Raw genomic sequence first — 12,515 nt, 5'->3', positions numbered from 1 at the left:
TAAATCAGAACAGTAGTCATGACTGACCCTCCAACGGATTTTTTTATCAAGTTGTAAATCTTACAGAAAGAGATTACCCATCTCCTCTGTGGAGCTGCTGGTTTAGTCAAACTACCAGAGATGCTGCCTTTGGTCAGCAATGCAACTCCCTGTGGACCTTGGCATCAGAGGGCTCTCTGTCCACTTAGAAGGCTGCAATATCAGCTGGGCAGTATGGTGAAGCTTAAAATGCTGACACAATTACAACTGAAGCAAGTTGGTGACTACATCGAATAATTCAAATCTGACTAATCAGACATTTCTTGAAAATCTATCACAACTACTTAGAGAAGAATTTTTACATTCTTACCTCTAGATAACCAAAGTTCTCCAATCTGTACTTCTTGCAGAAAAGGTTCTTGCAATTTTTCATTTGCCGGATCCCACAACTAAAAGATTTGCAAAACATTTACTGGTAAGTAACCAGTACACCAAAGAGCTGCTCATAAACTTAACAACTTGAGCTGAATCTAAAGTGTGACAGGGCATTTGTTCTTTAGAGTGTTAAAACCAACTTCCTAAAAGGTAGCTACAGTTCCACTGAGTCTTTAAAAAAGGCATATTCAAAGAATCCAGAGACACTTAAAATTCTTGTCTATATTTCCCAACTTTCCAAATAACATAGGAAAAGCACTGCTGTAATATTACCACAACAAAGGTTTGTATTTTGCAAAGCTGTTTTCTTGTCTAGGGCATTAAGTAGTACTTTTTTGATTTGTTGCCAGTGATTTCTCTTGGCCCAGGGTTCTTTAGGTCAGGAATGTTAGGACCCTGTTAATGCAGCATAATTGTAATTAAAACTAAAAACCCAAACCTACTGCCATCAAGTCAGTTCTGACTCCTAGTAATCCTGTCAGAAAAAGGAGAAATAGCCAGTAGGGTTATGTGGGTATTTTGGTTTGGGGGAAGTTTCCTTTATTCTTTTCAACATAACCAACCTCTCTTATTTATTAGAAAACAGTGCTGATTTTTCAATCATTGACACATTTTGTTTTATTTTGTAACATTTTTGTTTTATAATATTCATCATATGTAACATTTCTTCCCCAGAGGGTACCAAAAGCTTTGTCTTCACAGAAGCAGACTGCCACATCTATTTCCCACAAGCTAGTGGACTTGAACTAGCAACCTTTCAGTTAGTAGGTGAGCACTTAACCACTACGTCACCAGGACTCCAATTCTCTAGTTAAAAAAGCCACCACACCTAATGCTATCAAGTTTGTTCCAACTCTGTGACCATATTCTTTAGTAGGAGAGACAAAATGATAGGCCCTCACAATTAGAGGAAGGAAGGACACAGTAGGGCTTGGCTGTTTTTCACAGACCTTCTGAAGTAGTTTGCTGCAGTCTAGCTGAGGATGGCAACCATAGCCACAAGAGGTCACCATCATGATAAAATGGACAAGCGGGGCAGGTAGACCCTTGCCCAAAATATCAATTCCACTGCTAGTCACATTAGCTTCAGTTGTATTTCTACAGGGCTTTTTTGGTTTTGTGTTTATCTTCCTCAGGATTTCTCTAAAGTGCAGGGAGCCTAGATAACAATACATTCTAGATGATGATTGATGATAGATAGATAGAGATACAAACATATAATATGTTTTGTGTGTGTGTATATATATATATACATATATATATATACAAGTAGAAATAAATAATGAACTTCTTTTAAGCTCTTAACAGTAAACATGCTAATGCTATCTAACCACCATTTCATTCAATAAATGTATTGAGAACAAGACAAGTTTCTCTAGGTTCATCCACAAGTAGCTCATAGCTTAACAAGGAAATTTTAAGTACTCTTTGGTGGGACAGTGAATGTTTCTGAATATAGAGCACTACACCTTATAATTATTTGTGGAAAAAGAGTCTCTAGAGAGAAACAAAGAGGGCAGAACCTGAAGGCAAAATTTCCCCAAAAATCCCCAGAAGTGTTTGTTAGACACTTTCCAAGCAGGGCCTGTAGCTGTTGATGCCATCAAGTCAGTTCTTACTTAGAGTGACCCACTTTACAACAGAAGAGCCCACTGCCCGGCTCTGTGCCCTCCTCACAGTATCTGCTGGGCTTGAGCCCATTCAAGCCCATTGTTGCAGCCAGGGTTGATCCATCTCAGTGAGGAAGAGTTGACCTTTTTCATGAACCCTCTGCCAAGGATGATGTCTTTCTCCAGAGACTGGCCCTTCCTACTAACAAAGAGTCTTCATCATTCTTTAGCAAGGATTGGCCCTTCGGATACCTGCTGATGTATATGATATGTGTTGACTAGCTCTGGAGTAATATTTATGCATTCTAATGTCAGAGAGTTACATGTGCTATCCTTGATCTAAATCAGAGTCCCTCTTGCTAGGATTTTTAATAAACACTCTGTTGTTGGTTATAGGCTGTCAAGTTGCTTGTGATTCATAGCGACCCTATGTACAACAGCAGTGAACCCTGCTCTATCTCCAAGTCTGGAGTCAACCCATCTCATCCAGCATCTTCCTCTTGCACTGTCCCTTCACCATTTCAAGGATGATCTCCTGCTCCAAGAACTGGTCCCTCCTGGCAACATGCCCAAAGTATGTCAGATGGAGATTCAAAATATTTGCCTCCAAGGAGCAGCTCGATTTCATCCTCTCCAGGATAGACCTATTTGTTCTCTTAGTAATCCATGTATAGTATATTCAGTACTCTTCTCCAGCACTACAACTCAAAGGAATCAATTCTTCTATGATCCTTAGTCACTATCCAGCTCTCTGATGCATAGCAAGTAATTGTGAAGACCATGGCCTAGATCAAGCACATCTTAAGTTTGTAGACTGACATCACTGCTCTTCAATACTCTGGAGAGGTACCTGACAGCAGATTTTTCCAATGGAATTTGTCTTTTGATTTCCTGGCTGCTGGTGCCAAGACTGTTGATTTTGGAACCAAGCAAGCTGAAGCTGTTAACAATCTCAATTTCTTTTCCATCTATCATGATGCTGCCAATTGGCTCAGTGATGAGAATCTTTATTTTCTTGATGTTGAGCTCCAATCCATATTGAAGGCTGAAGTCCTTGACCTTCTGCAGCAAACACTTCAGGTTCTCCTCAGTCTTCAGCAAGCAAGGTTGTATCGTCTGTATAGTGCAGGTTGTTGATAAGTCTTCCTCCAATCCTGATACCACATTTCTCTATATAGAGCCCAGCCTCCTGCATGATCTGTTCCACATATAGATTGAAAAGGTATGGAGATAACAGATGCATCCCTGACATACACATTTTCTGATTTTGATCCTTGCAGTGGTTCCTTGCTCTGTTCTGACACTGCCTCCTGATACAATAAGCACCCTAGAAAAGTCAAATAGACCACATTTTGAGAAACAAAGCACTCAGAAAGAAGATGTGGGAAGGGAAAACACTATGCCTAGATTTACCCACATATTAAAAAAAAAATAGTTGCTATGATGCATCAGAGTTGGACAATGACTAGGGAAGATAGAAGGAGAATTGACGCCTTTGAGCTGTGGTGCTGGAGAAGAGTATTGAATGTACCATGGACTGCCAAGAAAACAAACAGATTCATTGTAGAGAGGATTAAACCAGGCTGCTCCTTGGAGGCAAGGATTCTGGGGCTTCGTCTGACATACTTTGGACATGTTGTAAGGAGAGACAGGTCTTTGGAGAGGGACATCATGCTGGGTAGAGTGGAGGGACAGCACAGGAGGGGAAGACCCTCTATGAGGTGGATTGATTCAGTGACTGGGGTACTCGGGATGGGTTTGTCAGGGGCAATGAGATTGGCACAGGATAGAGCACGGTTTAGGGCTGTTGTACATAGGGTCGCTATGAGTCGCAAACGACTCGATGGCACATAACAACAACAACAACATGAGGATCATATGTAAAAACACTTGAAAAACGCTGCTCCTGCCTCTTCATTTTAAGTAATTTAAATCTTCAATATTTCCTATCTGAACCACCACTGAACAGATGTTGTCTCCAACTTCCTTCCTCCACTGGATACTCTATCACAACAGAATGATCTTTCCTTTACAAGTTTTAACAAACTAAATGAGACTAAGTAATTGCATCCTTCCTATGAAATAAAATCACCTTTTCTGGGTATCCATTATAATAAAAAAATCTCCACCTCTCAGGCATTCAAAGCCTCCCCCATTAAAACACCAAACTGTTTGCTTTTATTTCCCACTGCACTCCACAACTTAGAGAACTGCCAGGAGTTCAAGCAGGATGATTTCGAAGAAACTGTGGCATCAGGGATATCATTACTGATGTCAGATGGATCCAGGGTGAATGTAAAGAATATCAGAAGAATGTCTATTTATGCTTATTATCTATGCAAAGGCATTTTGACTGTGGATCATAACAATTTATGGTTAACATTGAGAAGAATGGGAGTCTCAGAGCACTTAATCCTGCTCATGCAAAACCTGTACCTAGAAAAAGAGGCTATTGTGTGAATGGAGCAAGGGAACACTACACAATTTTTAAATGGTGTGTGTCATGTATATCTTTCTCCATACCTATTCAATCTGTATGCCAAGAAAATTATTCAAGAAACTAGACTGTGTGAAAAAAAAGAAAGGGACATCAAGAAGATTCATCAATAACCTTTGTTATGCAAATGGCACAACCTTGCTTGCTAAAAGTGAAGATGACTTGAAGCACTTGCTGCAGAAGATCAAAGACTGCAGCCTTCATTATGGATTGCATCTCAACGTCAAGAAAACAATTTCTCCCCACTGGACCAAAACACAACATCATGATAGATGAAGAAAAGATTGAATCTGCACTTGCTTGGATCCACAATCATCTTACTTGGATCCCTTCAATATACTTGATGCCAGCAGTCAGATCAAGAGAGATATATAAGCACTGAGAAAGTCTGAAGTCAGGGACCTCTTCAAATTACTGAGGAACAATGATTTCAGTTCAAAGACCAAGGTGTACCTGATTCAGGCCATGGTCCTTCCAATCACTTGCCATGCTGTTGATAGCTGGACAGTGAATATGCATGAGAGAAGAGTCAGTGCCTTTGAGCTGTGGTGTTGGAGAAGAGTACTGAATATCCATGGCCTGAAAAAGAATAGATAGGTCATGGAAAAGGTACAGCCAGAGCGCTCCCTGGAGGCAAAGACAATTGAGCTTCATCTCACATACCTTGAGCATGTTGGTAGGAGAGACTATTCCTTGGAGAGGGGAAGACATCATACTCGGAAAGGTGGAGATAAAATTAAAGAGAGGAAGACCCTCAGTCAGGTGGATCGACATGGTAACTCCAGAAATGGGCTCAAGTATGTCAGGCATGGTGAGGACAGCACGAGATAGACAGGGTTCAGGTCTGTTCTTAGGGTCATTATGAGTCATACTTGATGGCACCTAAAAATAATACCCCACCACTTAGGGAACTCCGGTGGTTTGGGGGGAAGGAGTTGTGTTGCTAACCCAAAAGCAAGTGGTTCAAATCCATCAGCTGCTATAAGGAGAAAGATGAGCAAACTCCTCATGTGTAATTAAACAGTCTCTGGAACCTGCAGTGCTGAAGGGTCAGATGAGCCAGCAACCACAGCATTCTTTGAATAGTGTCATATTGCTGTCCATGCCTCTGCACAAGCTGTTTTCCTCTGCCTACAGCTACAGCAATATTCAACAAATACATGCTGAGCAGTATAATAAGAGACTGCTGTGGACACTGGGAAGAAAGAGCGTGTCAGCTCTGTTGACATTTAGCCTAATAAAAAGTATCTCTACTCTCCTCTTTGGCTGCTCAGACATTCCCTACTAGACTTATCAATGTCCCAATCTATCCCTTTAAACATGTAGTCAAAATGAATGATTTACACTCCCTGTACAAATGACCACATCTATTCACAATGATCATTGACATTTCCATAGTTCAGAATTTTTACAGGCTTTTTTTGGGGAGGGGTTAACAAATGCATATTTATGACTTGTGAGGGAAGAAAAAAATCAAGCAGCACAGGGAGTTGGTCAGGATTCAGTCTGAATGGTTAGCTATTTCCCTTACAGAGCTTGAAGTGCAGCTAAGATATCATCTGTAAGAATGGCCACTTCATATGCCAGTATCCTATGTCACTAAGCCTATGGCTTTGGTTAGGGAGAGCAGAGAGACCAAGGCTCTGTATAGCCAACTCAAACCCCAGGGACACACGTCTTGGTTCTGCAGACCAGGTACTGAGAGGCTCAGCTGCAAAATGCAAGACGAAGGGATGGCCATCTAACTGCAGGCTCTGAAGACTCAACTCTGGAGAGGTGCATAAAGAGGCCCCCCAGGTCAGTCAGGTCGATGTTTTCAGTGTTGGGGATGTATGTGCTGGCTTTCTCGGTTCTCAGTGAAATCCCAGAACTGCACGGAATTAAAAACCCTTAAGCTGCCTTTGGAACTAAGTTTTTCAGGGGTTTCTCAGGCTCTGCAAGCAGCTCATCAGGGGTAAGCATATTGATGAAGGTGTTTGTTTCCAAATGGGCAGATTACCTTGCCTTGCTCAAAGTGTTTGCAAGCCTTTCCCCTCATTCCCTGTTTGAAAGCTTCAATCATCTCATTCTTTTTATTCTGATCTTCTACCCATTACACACTTGGAATGACAAACTCTGATATCACAGGGCATTCTGGACAAGACCTAATGACTGCGTTCTCCAGCTGGTTGGCACACCTCCACTGCTGGATGCAGGGCAAGTAGCATGTGTGACTCCAGTTGGAGAGAATCTCAAATCTCCTCTCAGAAGCAGATGCTTTCTCAAGGATCACCTCCATGCAGATGATGCACACTTTGTCCTGACTTGCTTGCAGAGCAAAGGCTTTTTTCCATCTCGTGTTCAAATGTCAACATGCAGAGCTTTTCATATGCTTTGCTCTGCCCTGAATCGAAGGGGTGTAGCACTCGTAATCTGCAGATCTCACACAACTCCGCATGCAGGTACACAGGTATCTCCATTGTGGCACTCCCCAGCAATGACATAAGGACACAACTGCTACTTGCTAGCAAAGGAGCTACAGGCTTCTACATCCTCCAGGCCACTCTTGCTGGCCTCTAGGCAGGAGTGCAGGCGGCCTAGGGTTTGCTTTAGCCCAGGGCTATTTGCTGAACAGGGTTGAGACTTGGCACTCACTGAGGCTTGCCCTCAGCCAACCCACAGAGATTTTTCTCATTTCACCTTTCCAGGCTCAGAAGGAGGATGTTGTTGTTGTTGTTATGTGCCGTCGAGTCGCTTGCGACTCATAGCGACCCTATGTACAACAGCTCTAAACTCTGCTCTGTCCTGTGTCAATCTCACTGTCTCCGACACTCATCCCTATTGCCCCAGTCACCAAATCAATCCACCTCCCAGAGGGCCTTCCCCTCCTGTGCCTTCCCTCCACCCTCCCAAGCATGATGTCCTTCTTGAAGGACCGGTCTCTCCTTACAACATGACCAAAGTATGTCAGACGAAGTCTCAGAATCCTTGCCTCCAAGGAGCAGCCCGGTTTAACCCTCTCTAAGAGGAATCTGTTTGTTTTCTTAGTAGTCCATGGTACCCTCAGCACTCTTCTCCAACACCAAAGCTCAAAGGCATCAATTCTCCTTCTATCCACCCTGGTCATTGTCCAGATCCGTGGCCTGTACCAGATGCACCTTAGTCTCCAGAGACACACCGTTGCTTTTCAGTACTTTAGAGAGGTCCCTAACAGAAGACTTTCTCATCACAATAAATCTTTTAATTTCCTGGCTGCTGGTATCAAGAGTGTTGATTGTGGAGCCAAGCAGACTAAAGCTGTGAACAGTCTCAATCTCTTCACCATCCATCCTGATGCTGCCAATTGGTCCAGTGGTGAGAATCTTTGTCTTCTTGACATTGAGCCTCAATCCATATTGAAGGCTGCTGTCCCTGACCCTCAGCAGCAAGCGCTTCAGGTCCTCCTCAGTTTCAGCAAGCAGGGTTGTGTCATCCACAATAACGCAGACTGTTGATAGATCTTCCACCAATCCTGATGCCACATTTCTCCTCATAGAGCCCAGCCTCCCGGATGATCTGTTCTGCATACTGGTTGAAAAGGTATGGAGACAGGACACATCCCTGGCGTACGCCCTTCCCAATTTTGAACCATGCAGTGTTTCCTTGCTCTGTTCTGACGACTGCCTCTTGGTTCAAGTATAGGTTTCGTATTAGCACGATCGATCAAGTGTTCTGGGATTCCCATTCTTCTCAGAGTCAGCCACAGTTTGTTATGGTCCACACAGTCAAATGCCTTTGCATAATCAATGAAGCACAGACAGACATTCCTCTGGTACTCCCTACTTTCAGCCAAGATCCATCTAACATTAGCTACAATATCCCTAGTACCACGACCCCTTCTAAACCCAGCCTGGACTTCTGGCAGTTCTCTGATAATCTTCAGGATGAGAACTGTGAAAAGCTGGGGAGGGTATTCTGTGGGATGCAGCGCCTGCAGTACCACCTGCTTGCACCAGAGGGCCTCTTAGGATCATATCTGTAATGAGCTCCGGAGGCACAACAGCCCTTCTGATAGTATTTGCAGACGGCTGAGGGCTTACTTTTCACCAAGTCATGCAAGAACATGTACTGGTTTTCTTGTCAACACACATATAGTGCATAAAATACCTGCAAGGGATCTGCTTCATGCTCATGGTGGTCAGGTTAAGGGGCAAGGGTGGTGCTGTTCCCAAATTATTTAGTTCTAACTTGTACTAAAGCAAACAGTTTGAATCTGCCAGCTGCTCTACAGGAGGAAGACAGGCAACTCCTGTGCAATTTACTACCTCCAAAAGCCGCTGGGGTGTCGGCTATGAGACAGTTCCTACTTCATGCTACACAATAACAACAACAACAATTTCAATAGCTCACTTGCCCAGATCAATCTAATTAAGAAAACAATTTTTCTTAAATTCTGGCCCAGGAATATTTTTGTACTTTCCCCTTTAAATATGAACTCCTTAATAATCTGACTTTAATCACCTTCATTCTTCACTCCATCTATCATGATGTTACCCTATTGGCCCAATGGTGAGCTTTTATTTTCTTGATGCTGAAATGGAATCCATGTTGAAGGGTGTGGTATTTGACCTACAATAATCACCTCAGGTGCTCAGTTTTAGAAGCAAAGTTGTCATCTGCATACTGCAGGTTGTTGATGAGCCTTCCTCCAATTCTGATACCACATTCTTCTTCATAGAGTGCAGCTTCTTAAGTTATTTGATCTTCATACAGACTGAATAGGATGGTAGAGGATAAAGTCCTGAGGTGTACCTTTTTTGGTTTTAAGCCATGCACTGTTCCCCGGCTCTGTTCAGGCAACAGCCTCACCGTCTACAAAATGTTTCACATTTAATTTCAGAGCACAATTAAATGTTCTATGAACCCCATTCTTCTCAATATTATCCACAACTTGTTAAAATCCACATAATCAAAATCATTTGCATAGTCAATAAAACACAAATAGACATCCTTCTGGTAGTCCTGTTTTGAGACAAGATCAATCTTAACATCAGCAATGATATCCCTGATGACATGGACTCTCTGAAATCCAGCTTGAACATCTAGCAGTTCTGTCAATATATTGCAATGTTGTTTTTATGTGCTGTCAAGTCGCTTGCAACTCATAACGACCCTATGTACAACAATAGCTCTGAAGCCTATTCTATCCAATTTCCTTGTCTCCTAGCCAATTTCGTTGTCTCTGACAGACCTACACTCCCATTACCTCCATCACTCAGTCAATTCATCTTATCCAGAGTCTTTCTCTCTATGCTGTCCCTCCACCCTTCCAAGCATGTTGTCCTTCTCTAAGGGCTGGTCCCTCCTGGTAATATGCCCAAAGTATGTGAGACAGAGCTTTGAAATCCTTGCCTCCAAGGAGCAGCCTGGTTTCACCCTCTCCACGAAGACCTATTTGTTTTCTTAGCAGTCCATACTCTTCTCCAGCACCATAACTTGAAGGCATCAGTTCTTTTTCTATCATCCTTAAGTCATTGTCCAGTTCTTTGATGCATAGCAAGTAATTGCAAAGACCATGGCCTGGATTGGGTGCACCTTAGTCTCTAGACTGGTATCATTGCTCTTCAGTACTCTGGAAAGGTCCTTGATCCTGATAACAGACTTTCCCAATGCAATTAGTCTTTTGATTTCCTGGCTGCTGGTACCAAGTGTGTTGATTGTGGAACCAAGTAAACTGAAGCTGTTCACAAATCTCAATCTCTTCCTAGTCCATCATGATGCTGTGATATTGTGCAATAACTTCAACATTAATTTGGATCACCCCTGTTGGAATGTGGACAAATATGGATCTTTTTCCAGATATTAGCCAGGTGGCTGTCTTCAAAATGTCCTTTCATAGACTGATGAGCGTGTAAAGAGCTGAATCTGTTTGTTTAAGTATGCCAGTTGATACCTCATCAATTCCTTGGACATTATTTTTCAGTCAATGCCTTCAGTGCAGCTTGAACTTCTTCATCACCATTAGTTCTTGTTCTTATGTTACTTCCTGGATTAGTTCCATGTCAGTCTATTCTTTTTTGGTATAGTGACTATGTGTTTTCTCCAGCTTCTTCTGATGTTTCCCGGATCACTCAAGATTTTGCAGATAGCATCCTTCCATATTACAACTTGATGCCTGAATTTGTTTTTATAGTTCCTTCAGCTGGAGAAAAGCCAAGGAAATTCCTCCTTTTTCATTTTCTGACTCAAACTCTTTGCACATTTCATTGTAATTCTTGTCTGCTGTTCATCTCCTTTAATGTCTGATTTCTTCCCTTTGGTTTGGCTTCTCAACCCTTTAGTGCAATTTTCAGAGTTTCTTCTGACATCCACTCTTGTCTTTTCTGCCTCTTCTATCATTTAATGACCTTTTGCTTTCTTTATAGATGATACCCTTGTTGTCATTCCACAGCTCATTTGGTCGTTGATCATTAATGTTTGGTGCCTCCAATCTATTTTTTCCCCTGAATCTATTCTTAAGATGCTTCCCCCTCTTTTTTTAAAGTTAGGTGGGATTGATTCGAACTCCTGTGTAGTTCTGCAGTTTACTGCTGCTGAAACCCCCTGAAGGGCCAGCTATGTGTCAGTTCTGATTTAAAGGCAAATAACAACAAAAACAAGTCTAAAATAGCAACAGACAAAAGGAACACTTTCACTGAAAATCCTACCCTGTGAATGATCTCTGCCTCCTCTGAGCTTTCATTACATCTGATGCTCTCATCCACTGCCTTGTTTGGGAGGCTACTATTATTTCTTTATTGCCAACTTCTGCTGCACCTAAGACAGGACCCTCCATAGAGGAGGCTTTGAAACTAACCAAATAAATAAATAAATAAAGGTGGCCTTATGTGCTGTGAAGTTGACTCCGACTCCTAACCCAAGTACAACAGAATGAAATTTTGCCCAATTTCTGCACCATCCTCACAAACCTGCTCCACTCAGACCCTTTGTTGAAGTTCACTATGTCAATTCATCTCCTTGAGGGTCTTCCTAGCCTGCAACAACCCTCCTCCTTTCCAAGCATGTCTTTGTCCAAGAACTGGCCCCTCCTGATAGGCAGTCTAAGACATGTGAGATTCTCACCATCCATGCTTCTAAGGACCACTCCGGCTGTCTTTTGAGTTGCGGTGTTGGAGAAGAGTGCTGAACGTCCCATAGACTGCTCACTGAACAAATATGGTTTGGAATAAGTGCAACCAGTCCGCTACTTAGCAGCAAGAATAATGAAACTTTGTCTCATATACTTTGGGTATGTTGTTAGAAAGTGCCAGTCCTTGGGAAAGGACATCATGCTTGGAAAGGCAGATCAGTAGAGGGGAAGACCCTCAACAGGATGGACTGATACAGTGACTGCAACAAATGGCTCCAAGTATAGGAGAGATGATGAAGAAAGGGCAGGGTTCAGACAGGGATGCTGTCGACTCCACAGCACATACCAACAATGTATCTAAGGGGTGGCATCGACCATAGAGAAGTGGGAGGCTAACCCATAGGTGGCAGGCATCCAGCGGCTCGGCAGGACAAAGGTGGACAATGTCTCTCTGTGATGCAGAGCCTCTGAAAGCCCGTGCAGAGCGAGCTACCAGTTCGACCAGGCACCAGTGCGTTTTGCGATGAGTATCTAACGCATTTCACCTGGGCACTGCGTTCCTTCGCCTTGGTCTGTTCCACTCTTCTCTCTGCAAACACAACATGCGGGTGCTAGGTGGGAAGCCTGACTGAGGCCGGCGTGAGCCCATCTCTCCGTCCGGCCCGGCGCGGGGCCCTTCTGCGGAGGTGACGGCGGCCGTGGCGCCCCGGCCTCTCTCGGGGTTCCGCCCCGTCGGGCCCCTTGGTCCGCCCTGCCCCGCTCGGCCACGCCTCCACTCACTCTCCCGCAGGCGGCGCTTGAACGCGGGGTCACCGCGCCGCTTCCGGTCGAAATACACACAGTAGCCGAGGAAAGCGACTACGACACCGGCTGCCAGGAGGCCGAGGAGGGTGCGGACGCCGGGCAT

The 12,515-nt window shown here is 43.5% G+C and overlaps 1 protein-coding gene and 1 pseudogene across 1 annotated transcript in view; both read right to left on the bottom strand.

The window, feature by feature from the left end:
* TOMM20L (translocase of outer mitochondrial membrane 20 homolog (yeast)-like) overlaps nucleotides 1-12,515 on the bottom strand; it is a 14,860-nt gene extending 2,345 nt beyond the window's left edge. The window contains 3 exon segments of the mRNA XM_006891815.1: nucleotides 350-428; nucleotides 12,154-12,197; nucleotides 12,389-12,515. Of these exon segments, the coding sequence (XP_006891877.1) occupies nucleotides 350-428; nucleotides 12,154-12,197; nucleotides 12,389-12,515 (250 nt within the window).
* LOC102857832 lies at nucleotides 6,229-11,979 on the bottom strand (annotated as a pseudogene).

The sequence above is a fragment of the Elephantulus edwardii genome, unplaced genomic scaffold, assembly GCF_000299155.1.
Source record: "Elephantulus edwardii isolate Elephantulus edwardi_28Jun2011 unplaced genomic scaffold, EleEdw1.0 scaffold00104, whole genome shotgun sequence".
NCBI classification, from domain to species: Eukaryota; Metazoa; Chordata; class Mammalia; order Macroscelidea; family Macroscelididae; genus Elephantulus; species Elephantulus edwardii.
This window is presented reverse-complemented; position numbering and strand designations above follow the sequence as displayed.